Source organism: Halictus rubicundus, chromosome 14, assembly GCF_050948215.1.
Source record: "Halictus rubicundus isolate RS-2024b chromosome 14, iyHalRubi1_principal, whole genome shotgun sequence".
Classification (NCBI taxonomy): domain Eukaryota; kingdom Metazoa; phylum Arthropoda; class Insecta; order Hymenoptera; family Halictidae; genus Halictus; species Halictus rubicundus.
This window is the reverse complement of record NC_135162.1, coordinates 9992305-10009483: the sequence shown is the minus strand read 5'-3', so window position 1 is coordinate 10009483 and position 17179 is coordinate 9992305. Positions and strand designations below refer to the sequence as shown.

At 41.7% G+C, this 17179-nt stretch overlaps 1 protein-coding gene and 1 non-coding gene across 3 annotated transcripts in view; both read left to right on the top strand.

Moving 5' to 3' along the window:
• The first annotated feature begins 2125 nt into the window (after window positions 1–2125).
• The window catches only part of LOC143361037 (xaa-Pro aminopeptidase 1), a 40407-nt gene continuing 25353 nt past the window's right edge, over window positions 2126–17179 (top strand). For both annotated transcript variants that reach the window (XM_076800280.1, XM_076800279.1), the window contains exon 1: window positions 2126–2303. In XM_076800280.1, the coding sequence (XP_076656395.1) occupies window positions 2126–2303 (178 nt within the window). The remainder of the gene's footprint in view (window positions 2304–17179) is intronic.
• Trnaa-agc (transfer RNA alanine (anticodon AGC)) lies at window positions 12537–12609 on the top strand. The gene has a single exon. It is a non-coding gene; the product is annotated as a tRNA-Ala (tRNA).

Sequence of the window (17179 nt, the reverse complement as noted above, 5' to 3'; positions counted from 1 at the left end):
AGACATGACATAATTCCGATGATATTTTTCCTCGTTACTTTCTTCGCGACAAATGTCCCCGGCCGGACCCGTGTTTTGGACAATTATCGCGAGAGCGCTGTATTCAAGCTGCGATAATTTCACAATCCGATTTTATTCCAAGTTTTCTTTTTTATATCAGTTACCCATATCAAACGATATTCAAACAATGCAAAATTCCCTGCGACAGAGACAAAGTTAAAAAAAGTCGACAGTTGTAAGGTTAATTGAAGCTAGTATTTTATTCTACGTATGTAGGCGCTGCTCAATGTTCTTCGAGTGAACGGTGGTCGGAATGTGGAAAAAGTTGCGAGCCAAGCTGCAAACTTCCAAATCCAAGGGAGACTTTAGTTTGCAGACGTCTGCAAGGCCTTGTAAGTATATCGGTAACAATTAATCATAATTCATAACTATATTGACGTTTTTGTAATGTTTAGGAATGCCGACTTCTCGCGAAAGCTGATTGCCGATGCAAAGAGAATTTGCTCAGAGACGACAAAAACGAATGTGTCCCACCCAGTCAGTGTTGAAAACCGATATGAATTATTTGTAATATGGTACTATCACATTCTACGATATATCTAAAATCTAATCCAACGCGCCGACAATAACTATGAATCAACACAAAACTCGTCGAGCCCATACGATGTTACTATTTCATTATAATACACGAATAAATTAATATTGTATCGTCGTTCTGTCAACTTTTCTGTAACCCCCATTAACCCTTTGAACGCCAAACTAGAAACCCGAAAAATTCCATAAAATCAAAGTGAGTTATTTAACGAAATAAAAATTGCAAAAAATTAGATGTACGATACCGAGTAATCCTCCAACTTCCTTGCATGTCACAGATCCTAATCAAGTTCAGTACAATGAATATACCAACGTAAAAATTCATTTTAAAACCTGCACAAATAATTCCGTCAGCCACGCACGGCTGGCGCGTCGTCCAACGTGTTAAATATATTGCAAGCTGAAATGTTTGCTGTTTGGTGTCACTTCAATCCGAAAAATATGGAGAAAAGTGTTGGTCAAATGTCGTTGAAAATAAGTAAAAATAAATAAGCTGTATGATTGCGTCACAGCATTGTCTCACCGATTGTTTGTTGCGCCATCGGCACGCGCGGCCATTGTGTACACGCGCCGTCCTTCTCTGCGTTCGGCGAGGTCACGAAAAAAGTCGTAAACCACACGGCCCAAGAAACAACACGGACTCGCGCTAGGTGCACACTAGGCCTCCGTAGGGTCGTCGCGTTCCCGACGGTTCGAAAACATTATGAATCCTCGCCGGTGACACAGTAGCAACATGCTGGGGAAGGGGAAGTGTTCGTTGACGACACCGCTGATGTCAGTGGAGTAGGTGGCGGAGGAGGAAGAGCAAGAGGCGGAGGCGGAGGCAGACGAGGAGCGAGACAGAGAATTAGAGCCTGGACCAGTCGCCCTCGTGCTTTTCGATTCCCCGTCATTCAAACGCTGTCCCAGACAGGCTCCAACAGGCCAACGTACCTACCACCTCGGCCAGATCGTCCTCTCGTCGGCAAACTCTCGCCCGGACCCCCGAAAGCCTCCGCAAAAGTCGATCGAGAGTCATCTTCAAGTTCCACTGGAGTGACACAACACTTCCTGATCGTCGCTCCGAGCGATGACTATCCCCAACAGCTTGAGTGAACCGAAGGTGTACTGAAGGTGCTCGAAGAAGTGGGAGACCAGTGTCCATCAGGAATATGTGTCCTCGGTGATTCGGAAGTGTTGATCGTTGGAGCGTGGGACCAAGATGAGACCCCTCACCTAGACCAAGCTCGGTCGGGTCTGTCAGGTTGCTCGGGATAGTCCGTTTTAGGGTAAACATTCGGCGGCGCCGTTTCGTAGAGAGTGTCGCGACGGTCGCGGTGGCGAATCAGAGGTCGAGTTTCGACGGCTGAATGGAGGGACCCCGAAGAAAAGGTGGTCGCGACGTATTGTAACTGGCTGGAAGGTTATCGGAGGATCGGCCGGCCGCTCGAACGCTGCGTTGCTTTCCTTTCGGTTCTCCAGCTTCTCCTGTTCGGGGAACGTGGTCGCTGCTATTATTGCAGTGCCGCCTAAATATAGGTGAGAGGGCCGTATGCTTGACGCGAACAGAACCTATACACGCGACGGTGCCTTCTCTTTTTATTTCGACCTCGGCGTTCCGAGTATCGCGCAACATCGACCGGATTGTGGTTTTGTTTTACCGCCTGGCGGAGACGGGACGAAGATGCGGGGATCTACGTGGTGGATCTTGATCGCCGTCTGCGTCGCTGGTAAGTGCAGAGTTTGTTTGCCTGGGGATTTGTTTGTTTGGGGGGAAAACAGTCGGCGAAAATGGATTCGGGTCAATGCGGACGCGGGTTCGGGAATGTTGATGTGCTCGCTTCCGGTTTCGCGATTTTAGTTTCACCCTTTGGCACAGTTTCTCGCGCTGGATATATTAATCTCTGGCTGGTAATTTGTTTAATCCCTTGCCATAGTAATTTTCTCACCGCTATGGCACCTCTTCTACCAGAAATATTAATTTGTGGTCCGTAATTTGTTTAATCCCTTGCCGTATTAAGTTTCTCACGGCTATTGTACTGCTCTTGTACTAGAAATACTGATTTTTAGTTTGTCGTTTGTTCAACCCCTTGCCATATTAATTTCCTCACCGCTATGGCACCTCTTGTACTGGAAATATTAATTTGTGGTTCGTAGTTTGTTTAATCCCTTGCCGTGTTAATTTTCTCACAGCTATGGCGCCTCTTGTGATAGAAATATTAATTTTTAGTTAGTTAATCGTTCAACCCCGTACCACATTAGTCTCTTCATATGATTGGAAATTTTTTATCCTTTTGCAGTGGGAGAAGGAGATTTATATTTATCGTCTGTCTACGGTAACTTTCATGTTTATACAGGGTGGTTTAAAAGTCACTGGACCATTTGAAAATGGAATTAAGAAAATTCCAAAGGGATTGATTTTGCTGTAATTATACAGTGACAAATTGTATGTTACATGTTATCGTGATAAAATATTTCTTTTCGACGAAGAGACGAGAGATGCACCCATGACACGGGCAGTTTGTGAAAGAAAATTAAGAATAGAGGGCGGTAGTAAAAGTAAATGAATACCTCGTGTCACGTAGGAAGCGTAAAGCGCATTCAACCGACTGCAATTTCAGTGACGCTCGGCGACGATCTTTAAACGAATCGCATGAACGTCGACATTCTTGAAAGATTTCCGAATCAAAAGTTTCGCGTCCGTGAATTAACTGCGAGTAATCACGAGCTCTGTGCTTATTAAGCTCTCTGAATGGATCGCATTTATACCTACGTGAAATCAGAGTGACGCTGTTTTTAGAAACGAAGTAATAGCGCGGTTACAGTTTCCAACCACTTTTCCATTTGCCCCTCCCGAAATGAATTAATGAATGTGCGCCCTTTTAATGGGAGAATATTTTGCGGATAATTATTTACAGCGTGTCTAGGGAGTCTGGATTTGACACTACACTGATTAATAAAATTATAAGAATTTATTTATGGGAAATAAAATTAATTTCCTTGTCCGAGCGTCTAAGGGAAGGGACCCAATTACTGTACATTAATTATATTTATTTTTAAACCACGATGAATGTTAAAAAAGAGATATTAAATCTTTTTTATGGAAATCAGTTAATGTTATAGATCTCTGTTTTAATATTCATTAAGCTTTAAAAATGAGTATATTTGATAGAGGCACAGTAATTGGCGCGAATGTACACAAGATTTGCAAAAGTTCGACGAACTTGCGATTCTCTCACGTGACACCATCGCAAAATTTATGGTTTAGCTTTAGTCCGGACGATGCTCTGCGGGGATGACGATTTTGGCTGTGCTCCACGCAGAAAATTGCCCTGATTCGGTTATAAATCAGTGTTCACTGCTATAGTTAGACCGTGGCGTTACCTCAAAGCATCTGTTAGTTGCCGTGGCGGGGATAACGCGTGCACAGTACACATTAATCCTCTGACGCCAAAGCAACATCCTGTTGTGTACGTTGAACTATAACAACAATTCATTTTATTCAATTTCTAGAATGAATAAAATGATTAGTTAATCAATTATCAGATCTTCAAAATTAACTGTCATCGAGCAACCGGAAAACATACGTGAAACAAACTAAAATCAATTATCCGATTCTTAACATTAATTGTTATCGAACTAAAGCGAACGTACGCGCAACGAACGAAAATTGACAGTGGAAAATCACATTTACCGGCTGATGCAACAATTTATCCGAAGCCCCCTTGATGTCTCGCCGCGCCGGCGCGAAGCGTTTTTGCAGTTAAACACTTGTCGCATTTGTATCGTTATTAAAAAATGACGCGCGCATGGGTGCGCTAAGTATGACAAATGACGAGGGGCACCGATTTGCGCCGAAGTGCCGGATTGTGCAATTTTGTAACGCAATACGTACCGAGGCACGGTCACGGTAAGGACGCGTGCAACAAATAGACGGATCTTTGTGCAAAATAACAATTTTCTAGCTCAATCGTAAGAAACCGAAATTAAATAAACGGCTGCTTCTTTTCAATAATTTTATGAGGTACTGGAATAAGCTTCTGCCGTTCTTTTAGTAAATAACAATCCTTCGTTCGAAACAAAAATCATTTTCCATCGTTAGTTGTAACCTTTTCCCAATTGTACAATAAGTGGAGACAATAGGTGTAGCTGTGACAATACTTGTGACAAATACCCTTACCCGCAGGGGCGTGGCTTCGCGCCTGGAGGGGCGTGGCTTCGTGCCCGCAGGGGCGTGGCTTCCGGGTTTTAAAACAATCTGAAAAAATTCTGGCATAGGTATCGACGTCCCTATGTTAAATAATCGTCGGAACGTCGAAGGTTTGAAAAATTAATGGGGGCAAACAAAATATTGGAACAAAAGAAAATGACGTTGAAATTCGGCTCCGGTCGTAAACGGCCCAGGTTGCCGGACGGATGGTGAAATAAGTAAAAATGATTCGGAAACGAGCCTAACGCCAACGGGTCACTTAGCGTCGAACGATCGGGAAGAAAAGCGACGACGCGACGCGTCCCTCGTTTTTCCGGGGCGAGCAGATAAATCTTCGTAAAAGCGTCGGATAAAAGGGTGTCGCCGTTGAACGATAGGCAACTGCAATGCCACGAACAGCGGGGAAAAAAGCAAAAACGGTGGTCTAAAAAAAGGACACGTGAAAGGGCGGAAATGGACACCGGAGCGTCGAAAGAGTTCCCCTATAAATGAAAAAGAATTCGACGATGGAGATTGGCTATGGCGGTCGTCCGCGGTGTGCCCGGGTTATACAATGAATTTACGTCGACGATTGTTCGCGGCCTGTTAAATCGATGTTTTACGATCACCGGAAACGGTGTACAACAACGTCGTTCGGAAAGCCTCACGTGCGCCCTCGAAACGGAAATAAAAACGAGACAAGACGAGGCTGCCACGGGGGCGCGACAGATAAACCGGCTACCGGAAGGACGTTCGCGTGAAAATCGAGTTTTACCGGGCGGCTGTTTAATCCGCTGTCCCCGCGAGCTTCCGTCCGAAAAAACTACGTTTTGTTGGCTTTCGCGAGTGCGTTAGTCCTCGACGATATTAATCGCCTTCAGATTCTGTGAATTTACGACAAATTTTGGTGAATTTGAAAAAATAGAAATAAAAATTTCAGAGCAAAACGCTTAACGAAACTAATACGAAAGAGAGAGGGGGTCCCCAGTACGGGCAATGCCAATTTTTAAAAAAATAATTTTTTAAATAAAATAAACTAAAAATAGATTTTTGTGTGGTTACTTGCATCTGTACGTATATTTAAATTTTTATTATTTTCGTAAAATATTGCCCAGTCCCCAGTACGGGCAACGCTAATTAAAAAAAAAATGTTTTAAATAAAATAAATTAAAAATAGATTTTTGTGTGGTTACTTGCAATCCGTATGTGTATTTAAATTTGTATTATTTTCGTAAAATATTGCCCAGTCAGTCGACAGCGGATTTTCCGTGTTTGCCAGAAAAGTGGCGAAATTTAAAACAGTTAAAAAATGCGAAAATTTATGGATCTTGGTCCTGTTTCTCACAATTCCGTGGAGGACATTTTTTGCCTGAAGTCCAGTCATTCGACTCTGAATGATCGTTCGCGTTCTTTGAACTCATGTTTGAACCAATACACCGTAGCGTTGTACCAATACATCGCAGGCAGGAACGTTCGCGTTTCGCAGTGCGGTTTTGGGAATCTCGGAAATTTGACAGGTTGATCGGCCGAAATGAAGATAACAGACAGCTGTCTTTTACGGCGGCTGTGACACGTTCGACAGACACGGAAGTGATAAAACAACAATACCGCGGAACTAAGTGACGCGATCGTATCGCAGATTATCTGAGCAACGTCAGAGATAGCCTGGGGGGGAGACCTTCTGTAACCCTCGGAGAGGATGTAACATTGAACTTAACTGGCTAATAATCTCCGGCTGTGTGCGATCTATAGGCGAACTTCAAATAGCTTATGCGAATTTCAGAGGAGAACTTCTTCCACTTGCCTCAAAATATCGATCTCCACAGGGATCCTTAAGGGGGCCGGCAGGCATTTGGCCTTGACTGTCACGCTATGTTACGCTGTGCCTTTTTTTCTAGACATTTTACGTCTTAAACAAGTAAGTAATCAATTAAAAATGCATACCACCGTGTTTGTACATGTCTTTGCTACGTCTGTATGGAGCCTTTTTTTCGATACGAATGCTAAATCTCTCGAAATTAAGAGAATCCCTCAGCGGCAGCCATCTTGTGACGCCATCTCGTTACAATTTTCTACTGAGTTATACAAAATTTTTCCAACTTGTTGCAAAATGCACTTCCATCGTCCCGCGAGCATCCCGTGTAATTGCCCGTCTAATTGATTATAATAATTACAAACAAAAAAAGAAAATAATGAACAATGAATGAATTAAATATGGGAATGTGTGAACTTGAAGTAGCAGTTCGATTTACAAAAGAGAGGACATGCGCTATGAAAAGTTTTGTGTTTAAAGGCGATTGCAACTCTATTTAATAATTGGCGAGCCATGTGAAACAGGTGCTCCATGTCTCGCAGAAACAAGTTTCTGCTTTATTACAAGCTACTCATTTTAATGAAATATTACGCGAACGCGGGGACCATCATAATCCTGTGCCGGCTGCTTCATAACTTTCCCCTTTATAATTAAACGTAACCGAAACTTAAGACACATCGTGGCAAAGACTTCATTCCATGAGAACAAGAATTCTCCATAATAATAATTATTATTATTATAATTATAATTTACTGCACCGTGTGAATATTTTTATGTCTTCAGATCTAATGACTATAGTGTAGTTCTACAGCACGGGCTATACACAACAGAAGAACAAGAATTCTACATAATAATAATAATAATTTACTCCACCATCTGTATATTGAAAATGCATTTTGAAGCTTTTGAAACTAGATATCAAAATTGATCGTATGTCAAATGATTATTAAAAATGATTAATTGAAATGCTATAGGTAATTTTCGATGCTATTGGAAATTGGGAAATGGCAATATTTTTACCGGTTTTTTTTTTACACCGAGTCTCACAGTCGACCAAGAAAACGCTTTTTAAGTTCTTCCGCGAACACGTGTGACGACGAGTGTAAATATAAATCCACGTACTAATAATCTACGACCACGGATTTTTGGAAAATCTGCTTCTGCGAAATTCTTTCTGGTCTAAATCTTCGGTGACGAATAGTTCGAGGAAAAATATCGGGCAACTTAAAAAAATATCCACAGCCTCTAAAAATATTTTTTTAAGAACTATTTCTCACACGAATTTCACGAAAGCCGGTTCGTGTAACTTGATTCCTCGTTAACAACACGGTAGTACCGTGAAAACAAATTTTGGAATAACGTAACAATTAGACCGCGGATTTTTATGCAAATAAAAATTTCTTTTCTGTGTCGAAACAAATGAGATGATTAAATTTTAGTATAGCGTGATAAGCTCATTCATTTAGCTGAATGCATTTCGTCTCAAAAATGAATTTCCTTGCAGGAGATGATTCCTGGGGTGATTTGAAGTAACTTTTTCCTTTGCGAAAATGTTCTCCGCGCCCTTGTTGAGGAGTTATTAACGAAAAACACGGACCAATCAGAGCGCAGCTACAGAGGCGAAAGCGTCACGTGACCGTGCCTCGGCGGAAGCGTGGGGAGTGGCGCGGTAGAGGGGGGAGTTAGCGTGGCGCCGTGATTCGCCAAGCCGGAATCCGTCCGCTGTAACCGCGCTCCGATTGGTCGGCGTTTTTCGTGAATAACTGCGCAACAAAGCCGCGGAGGACATTTTCGCAAAGGAACAAGTTTCTGCAAATGATCTCAGAAATCTCCCCTTTCGAGGAAGTACGTCATTTCTGGGACACATTGCGTCGACAACTTTTTAAAATGATTAAAGAACGAATGAATATGTCCATTCGGCTCCTGTCTTTTGCAATTGACGCAGAGAAGTTTTATTTTGCATAAAGGTCCGGCAGTGTAATTACCAAACACGTGGCAACTGTTATGCTACCGGGACTCATTGTCGAGTCAAGTGCATATTTTAACGGCGCCGCCACGGGAATAACTTAACCGGCAATGTGTTCGCAAACTTTCGTTATTTATAGTACAACCTGACCAACTGTCTCTTCTTGGGAGCATTCACCGAGCAATCGAGACTCCGCGTCATAGTCGGACCATTTTATAATTATAATACTAAGTTATAATTATACTGCTCGTATGTGAACACGTTAATGTAGACATTTTATGGGAAAAAATGTTAATATTTACATGAATAAAAAACGTGTTTCCAATGTTTTTATAGACAAAGAAACGTGTCTTTAGTCTCTCCCCACCCATTATGTCATATTGGAACAACTTGAATCGTTTAAATATCAAGACTTTGTTAAAGGTCGAATAAATCCTGTGTTCGAATACTTTTCGAAGCCACTGTACCTCGGAGGTGCTTTTTTCTCGTGAATTCCAGCTGATTCTCAAAATAGAAGCGAGACACATATCGCACACTTGTGACATAACCCAAACAACGTGACTTTCGAACTATCACTGTGAAAATGTTGCAGGTACTTTACGGATTTTAGCAACATTTACTTATTATTACTTAATTATTACTTAATCCCCGAATGTGCCAATGAAACAAGCCTTTCGGTAACATTTATATTCTTCCTTGCGAAGTTTGGCATAAACAATGTACAACCAAAACTACTCAACAATTACGGCGTATTCAATTATTTCAGAAATTATTTTTGGAAAAGTATCGTTTCCGATAGCATAATTTCATACCGTGTTTCGATTGCAGACTGTTTACAGGATATTGCACTTGAAGCAATGCAAAACGATGGAATCAGCATACACACAAGATTTGTCAGTCTTGCAGCCGTTTATATGCAAAATCGGTCGCTATACTAGCGATGTTAGTTCAACTGGGCAAAGCCTCTAGATAGCTGAACCAACTATGCGGAGTATGCATACCGGAAATTCCTTTGAAAACGTGGACCTCATACACGTCGAACCACACACGACGCGCACAGTTACGGTCGAGTCAAAGCTGGATGAGTTTGGGATCGCAAAGTGCACTTTTGCAGAAAATTCGAACAACTGAATTCTCTTCGATCGACCTTAATTGATAAATATTGTTTTGCGATGAATTTGAATGGAAAATTGAAACTTCTAATCAATGTTGATAGAGGTTAGGAATAATTGAGGGAAATTTAAAATTTTAAGGTTTAGAATTGGTTACGTTTCTACACACAATTAGTCACCGTGTGGAATTCAAGCGATCCAATAAACCAGACTATTCAGACAGTTTATTCGACAGAAATAGTGCCCCATCTATTTTTGCGCACCTTTCAGACCAGATGCCACGACGTTAAGACACAATTTCTCTCGCGACGCAACGAATCCTTCGAATTCCTCGAGGTTATGTCAGCGCCGTGTTGTTTCTCTCGATTTTATCGTTCTAATACGTCCAGTGTTCCAATTGTGTTTCACTTTCTTGAAGATTCTGAAGTGTCATTCAAACTCACCAGTCACTCAGACGCGTCTTCATGCTGACTATATGATTACACCTATAACTATAAATTGACTATATAACTACATTGGGACTTTATGCGAAGTAAAAATTGTCGTCATTAATTCCAACCAACTGTTGCTAATCAATTGCAACACACACCACTGTCTCCTGTTCTGTAACAATATAAATTAGTTGATGACAATATCTCGGCATTCGGAAATTCTTTAAATTTTACTGATTTAAATTGCATTAAGTATTAGGACTATTTCCAAAATTGCTAACGGCAGAAAAACATTTTCAATTAACCTCTCTCTGACAGAATAGGCTTGCACAAAGATCGGCAGTCCAACCATTAGTTGGGGTACTCGAATCAATTGTTATTTACAGTCGACGCGGTCTAATTGCAATTGTAACTTTATTCAAAAACCTCTTGTGGAGACATTTCTGAAAGGTCAATTTGATCAGTTTGGTAGTTTTGAGGTTAGGCACACCGCGTGTGCCGAGCCAATGAAATTGGGCGAGGTGAGGAGACTTTAATTGCTGATTGATATTAAAAAATTGAACAGAATTTCCCGGACAAGGCAGCCATCTCGAAAAGAGAGCACGTGCTCCGTGGTATTGGAAAATAAGAGCAAACGGTGAGCAGGGCCACAGCCGGCGACAGGAGCCGAAACGCACTTTTAACCATAAAATCCAAAACATCTTCCCCGCCCAGGTGTGCCCCCTTTTATGTTAATGGCTGGCAAATTATCGGAAAAGAAGCTATCTCCCGTAGCAGGCTGTCATATGGCGACAGAGGTTCGCAGGATCTCGCATTCTCTCGGTCACACTTTCACCCTCGAAACAGCTTTCCCATTTCGGTGTACACTATTTCCAAATCCGATAAATGTGTGGCCGTTTGCGTCCACGGGTTATCGCTAAACGATATCTGTTGTTCCGATCGAATTAGCGGCAACGAGCCGTAACCGCATCGAAAATCGAAGTATCGGGGGCAAGGTATCGAGAGCTGCGTCCCTGATCGATTATCCACCTCCTCCCGTCGTCATCCCTTCATATCCTGTCGATAAAGCTCCCTTTGGGACATTGGAAGCTTAAATTATGTTTTTCATTGTGTTTTCTGCTCCCTCGATCGAGAACCGTGCGTGAGGAGTTCAGAAGAATTCGATACGGTGAGAGAATACCAATTCGGCCATTTTGTTTTAATCGTTTCTTTATGATATTTATACGGACATATTCGGTGACATTTTTCCGGTTAAAACGAGTCCAAACACGGTACCATTTAGATTGCATTTGACGGTGTAATCCACGATATAGTGGAACCTCTATTATCCGAACGAATCAGTAAAACTTGTGCTCTGTGGGATGACCCATCAAGGATTCAATTTGATAGAATTTGATCTCCTCTTGATCTCCTTTATTCGTCTCAGTCCTGTACTTAATATTGAATATTTTTGTGAATGTGAAATACATGAATATAAAAAAATGGCCAAATTGTTGAACGAATGATAGTGACACGAATAAGGTGACCCTTATGCAAGATGAATTATGGGACAAATCGGTAACGATTTAATCTAGCACTGTACCTCGGTAACGGGTCTACTCCACTTTCAGTTCGGATAATCGAGGTGCCACTATATCTCGTTTTAAGTTTAGGCTCGTTTTAATCCGGAAAATGTCACAAATGCGTTGGCGAAGTACCATTAGAAACAAAAAGGTTTCATAATTGTTTTAACATTGAAGAATAGAGTCCGCAAACAATATAACTTAAATTTGAATTTTAGAAAGAACTTGAAACACGTTTTCCTACTTGTTCACACTTCGCATAGAATATCATGCTGCTTCCAAGTTATCAATGAAAGATAAGTAATCTCGAGGAGCTTCGTAGAGTAGTATAGCGGTGTGTATAGTATACTTCTTGGCGTTTCTGTGATCCTACGATCTCGGTGGCGCCACGCGATCAAATGAGAAAGCAAACGAAATGGAGTGACGACTGAATCGTACAAATGTGAACAAATAATCCGCACTGTACACGATCTTGTTAAATTTGTACGCGAAGATAACAATTCACGTCCACATTTTAAACCTAATCTGAACAAGATATACAAACCAGAAATCAACAAGAAAAGATGAATTTAGTAATTTATTTAGGAGTTTAGTAATGTATGTGGTAATCATTATTGTACATAAGACAAATTAGAATTTAGAATTATTATGCATAAGAAAATCAGAATTTGGAATTATTATACACAAAAAACAAGGCCATGTAGTTGGTTTTGGAATAAAGTGTAACACGTTCTTTCGGGTTTAGCGGATCGAGAAATTGAGATCGTTCGATATTAATTTGAATTCGGATACTTTTGAAGTAATTAATTTGTTACACTTTGTTCTCGGTTTTGTTGGAAAGTTGTTTCTCGATTGTTTGTAACGTGGAAATAAATCGTTGGAAACATCCAGGGGGCGTAGCTCAGATGGTAGAGCGCTCGCTTAGCATGCGAGAGGTACCGGGATCGATGCCCGGCGCCTCCAAATAATTTTTTTTCTTTTCAAATAATATTTAACACCTCTACTATAGAAGTCCATTGGTGTTAACAAAATTTTTGACAATTAATCATTAATAACCGTGCTACAGCCGAAGAAAACTTAAAAGTAATCCCAAACAAAATTATTATAAAAAAGAAATAAATTATAATACTTCATAAAATTTTTAAGGAAACACAATTCTTGGCAACCGCTCACAATAATAGCGTCATAGACTACGCAGTCGCTAAAGGTAAATTGCTCTAAAACCTAACAAAAAAAAAAAAAAAGAAAAAAATTAAATTACTCATAAACCACTAGCGAAGTAGGAAGCGAGGCGCTTATAATTCGGCCAATTAGAAACTGTAATGACTGTAATAAATAGTCTTTGACTTCACGGTAGGAATTATGAGTGACGTAATTGAAGCGCAATGAATAAGAAGTGACCCCGAACGTGATTCGCCCGGCATTCATCGTAGCGTGGCCACGCTGACATTCGACAGCGCCGGAGGAATATTCAGGTATAGCATTTAGGCGTTCTTCGTAGTGCTATCCTAAGCTCGTTTAGCTCCTCCAGCTACCTCCACGTCGTGTCTGTTCCCCGGTTGATTCTAAACCATGATTTACTAACAACTGCCGGTGAAACTAGCGCCGAGCTCACTGGGCAAGCTCGCTTCTAATCCCCTTTCTAACGGCCATGTTTGCAGGTTGCTGAACGCGCACGTATTATTAGGTTATGCTATTTACCAACACCAGCGCGCCGAGCCACACCTCGTTACTGGTCAATCAAATTGTTATTACAATTGGAAACGGTAGAGAAACCGGACGGGTCGATATTTCGAAAATTGTTTAATTCTTAAAACGATTCTTAAACGATTCAACAATGTATAAACATACGCGGAACTGTAACAAATACTTCAACAATTTTACCGAATAGTAACTGCAAACGGTTTTCACGCCGAAGTTGATAAATTTATTAACTATCGGACTACGTGGAATATAAATAAACAACACTAACAACCAGTTTTATGAATATTCGTGCAGCTTAGAGGAAAGTATAGGAGACGTCTGTGCTTTTAAAAAATCAATTGTTCATATGATTGTATTTGGTCTTGTATGTTAATTGGACTATTGTTTTATGTACGTTTATAATTTATTTTAGAGGGGAGGGTGTTTGTTCAATTCTTCAGGCAAGAGAAAAAGTTGGATTTTTTTTACGTTGTAATTTTTTAGTCAGACAATGTTTAAACCTGAGCAATTTTGATTTCTTTAAGGTTGGAGGAAGTCTGACGGCTTTTTTTGGTTGAAATTATAGTGAAGCGATTGTCTTGCCTCCTGCTGAATCTTGTGTCATCCCTTCTGGATTCTGCGATCCTGGTTCTTCCCTCGATCTATGTTCTCAGCGCCATTGTTCGGACGCGGTCAAGTGTCCTTTAGCATAACCGACGACTACCGAGCCCTTTGAAACTCAAGCCCGCAAAGAGACGACCGTGACAGGCATAGCATTCTCAAGGAAGCTATATACGGGGTGTCCCGTTTCAATTTCAAAACTCGTTCTGTTTCGGGAAGAACATTTCACGATGGCCATCAAATTTGTTTAAAGACGTTAGGCACTTTTTAAACGTCAGGACATGAAATATATTTTTAGTTGATAATGGACAATATTCGGAGCTATATTCTATAGTAAAAACAATTTTTCGAGTGCTACAAGTGCTGCTAAAAAATGACCACGTATCTCACGAACGTATGATTTAATCAGCAATGAATGACCTTGAATGACCTGGAACGGGCTACATGCCTAGCTAAATGAAAACATAAGATTCCCCTTAAAAAAATAAAGGTCACCTTGAATTCTTTAAAGCGAAACCACGAGTGGCATTTTTTCGGGACATAGCCAGCTTCATTTTGCTTTTTCTCAGGATCTACTGCAGCTATCAACTTCAAATTTTCAGAGCACCTAATGACATACTAGATATACATTTGAGCCAAAGAGAATCTTGAGATACCGAATAGAAAAAATTATGCGACCCTATGAACGTGTGGACGTTGCTGCACTCTTACCTTCAACATAAATGACACCGTCAATCCGACCGTGGGCCGAATTTCGAAAAAGCCTTTGGCTAAAATACGCGCTACCAGATTCGACTTTTTGACCCCAAAATTTGGCTGCTCCCATTAAGAAACGAGCGTTTAACGTAATTTCCTTAGCATCCGAGCGGCCGTAACGTTTCAACGGAACATGCTCGTGCGTCATCCCGAATTTTTGTCACGCCCTTTGACCCTGCGGCGACCCTCGTCGACCCAACTGGGTCAAAGAAGGTCACAATAAACGGCACACACCGACACACCCACACAAGCCTGTCGTCGAACAGCTTTCGCTTCGTCGTGTTCTCCTGTTGCTCCGCATGTTTTTTCTTTGTTCAACGTTTCAGAATTCACCACCCATTATGACGAGCATCACGTGCACAGCGCACGTGTCCCGAGCTCCGTTGAACTCATGCTCACACCCCTTGCGACTATGCGTTGCGTATGTGTTCGGACGACCGCAGCAACCTGCGTCCTACGATCCTAATAATGCGTGTGTAGCTCTGGTGACGTAATGGTGCGTGGTTGCGCAGTCGTCCTCGCGTCGCAGGGCAACTCCAATTCGACTTGACAATAGATTTTGTGCGTTTGTGGCAGAAACGGGTGGGCGCAATTGAACACTTTGAACGCCCAACTGGAAACCCCAAAAATTCCATGAAATCGAAGTAAGTTATTTAATGAAATAAAAATTGCAAAAAATTAAATGTATGATACTGAGTAATCGTCCAACTTTCTTGCATGTTACAGATCCTAATCAAGTTTAGTACAATGAATAGATCAACGCAAAAATTCATTTTAAAACCTGCACAAATAATTCCGTCACCCACATATGGATCACGCGGCGACGAACGTGTTACAGCGGTGAACTGCGAAAACATTTGAAGAAATTAAAAATACCGTTGTACCATTTTCCACTTCGCTAGCATTATTTAACCATGAAGTAAATATCTATGTGCTCGGCTGCGCTTCTCTTTGAAATGAAATAATGCAGCAACACCTCAAGCTCCCCTACCATCGCTGTTGTTGCTATCGACCGAGGAGACGCCGACGAAGGACGCGGCAGCGGTCATGCCGAGACCGAGTGAAACGGAACGATGACGTCACAGGATTAGGACACTACGCCGATGTTGTGAAATCATACTTATTTCACTCGGTCTCGGTATGGCCCGCTGTCGCGTTTCGGTATCATTTTCGGCCAATAGCGACAGTGCGTGCGATGGTAGGGGAGTCTGGACAGAGTGGGACTAAACTAAAAATTAGTGAACTAGTTGTAAACTAAAAATGGCGCGGCTAAAAATGTTAACACAAAATCCAACACTGGGGTCCTTTGCGGACCCCACTCATGCATTTAAGGGCTAACTCCGACGGGCCACTTAGCATCGACTAATAAAAATTTGGACTCAATGCTCTTCAAGCGTTGTTTACTTTGTCCCCATCTGAAATTAGATAGGGAATCAGGCTACCAAGGTACCCATTAGGGTTATTGAGGTACCTAAGGGTAAGGCACCCAATTTCCGTGCCTAAGTTAATTATATTTATTTTTTATATCCACTATGCTTTGAAAATAAATACAGTGAATGTCGGCACAGTAATCGGTACACCCACAGTAATCGAGTCCGTTGACCCAGTAGTTTTTCCGTGACGTTCAAAAGAATTTTGTTGCGTCGCCCTGGGCCGGTGCACTTGTGCAAGGACGCGGTTCCCTGGACGGGGATGGTGTTGCACCACGTGGCGAACGCCATAGGATACTCGTTGTTTATGCGTCCCTTGCACAGTTGGACCGCAGTCAGGCTTTGGCATCGGCCCCAAAAAGGAGCAAACGTGGAAGGAGCCAAAGGAGCGGAGCAGAGATCATGCTTCCCCGATAACTCACGCTCGCAGAGCAGTGCGTGAGCCTAACCAGTCTGTAAACCGTTGCAAAGTTATGGTGTTGCCGCGTGCGACTGTACAGTGCCGGCTAAAAAGATGGCGGAACGAATTCAGCGAGATTCTTCGCGGGAAATTCGCAGCTTTCGCGCCGATCGAGGAACGCGGGCGACAGGAGTCGATGGACACTTTAGCGGAGTTTATGTGTTTATGACGACAGCATAGGTGAGCTATGAAACAGTAAAAACAATCCTGAACACGCTGTTAAATTATTTTTAACCCATCAAAATGATTGAGATAGAAAACACCTTTTTATTTAACCCGTGGTTTCTCTTTTGCATAAAAGCGGTTTAGTGGAATGCAAAGTTTAGTGACAAAATGTGGCATTATTTAAAATAGTCAGACTGTTAAGAATTATTTTCAAATTATTAAACAACTTCGCACCCGTTTCTTACTGTAATGCACATTTTGCGTACAGCTAATTTAGATAATTTTAGATTCCGCCAGAGGCAATTTTAATTTCAATATATACAGACTGCTGTTACGTGTATATCTCAAATTGATTGTTTAGGATTTGCTGACCTTCGCTAGAGCTAGAGTTCGCTGACCTTCGTCCCCCTAGCGAAGA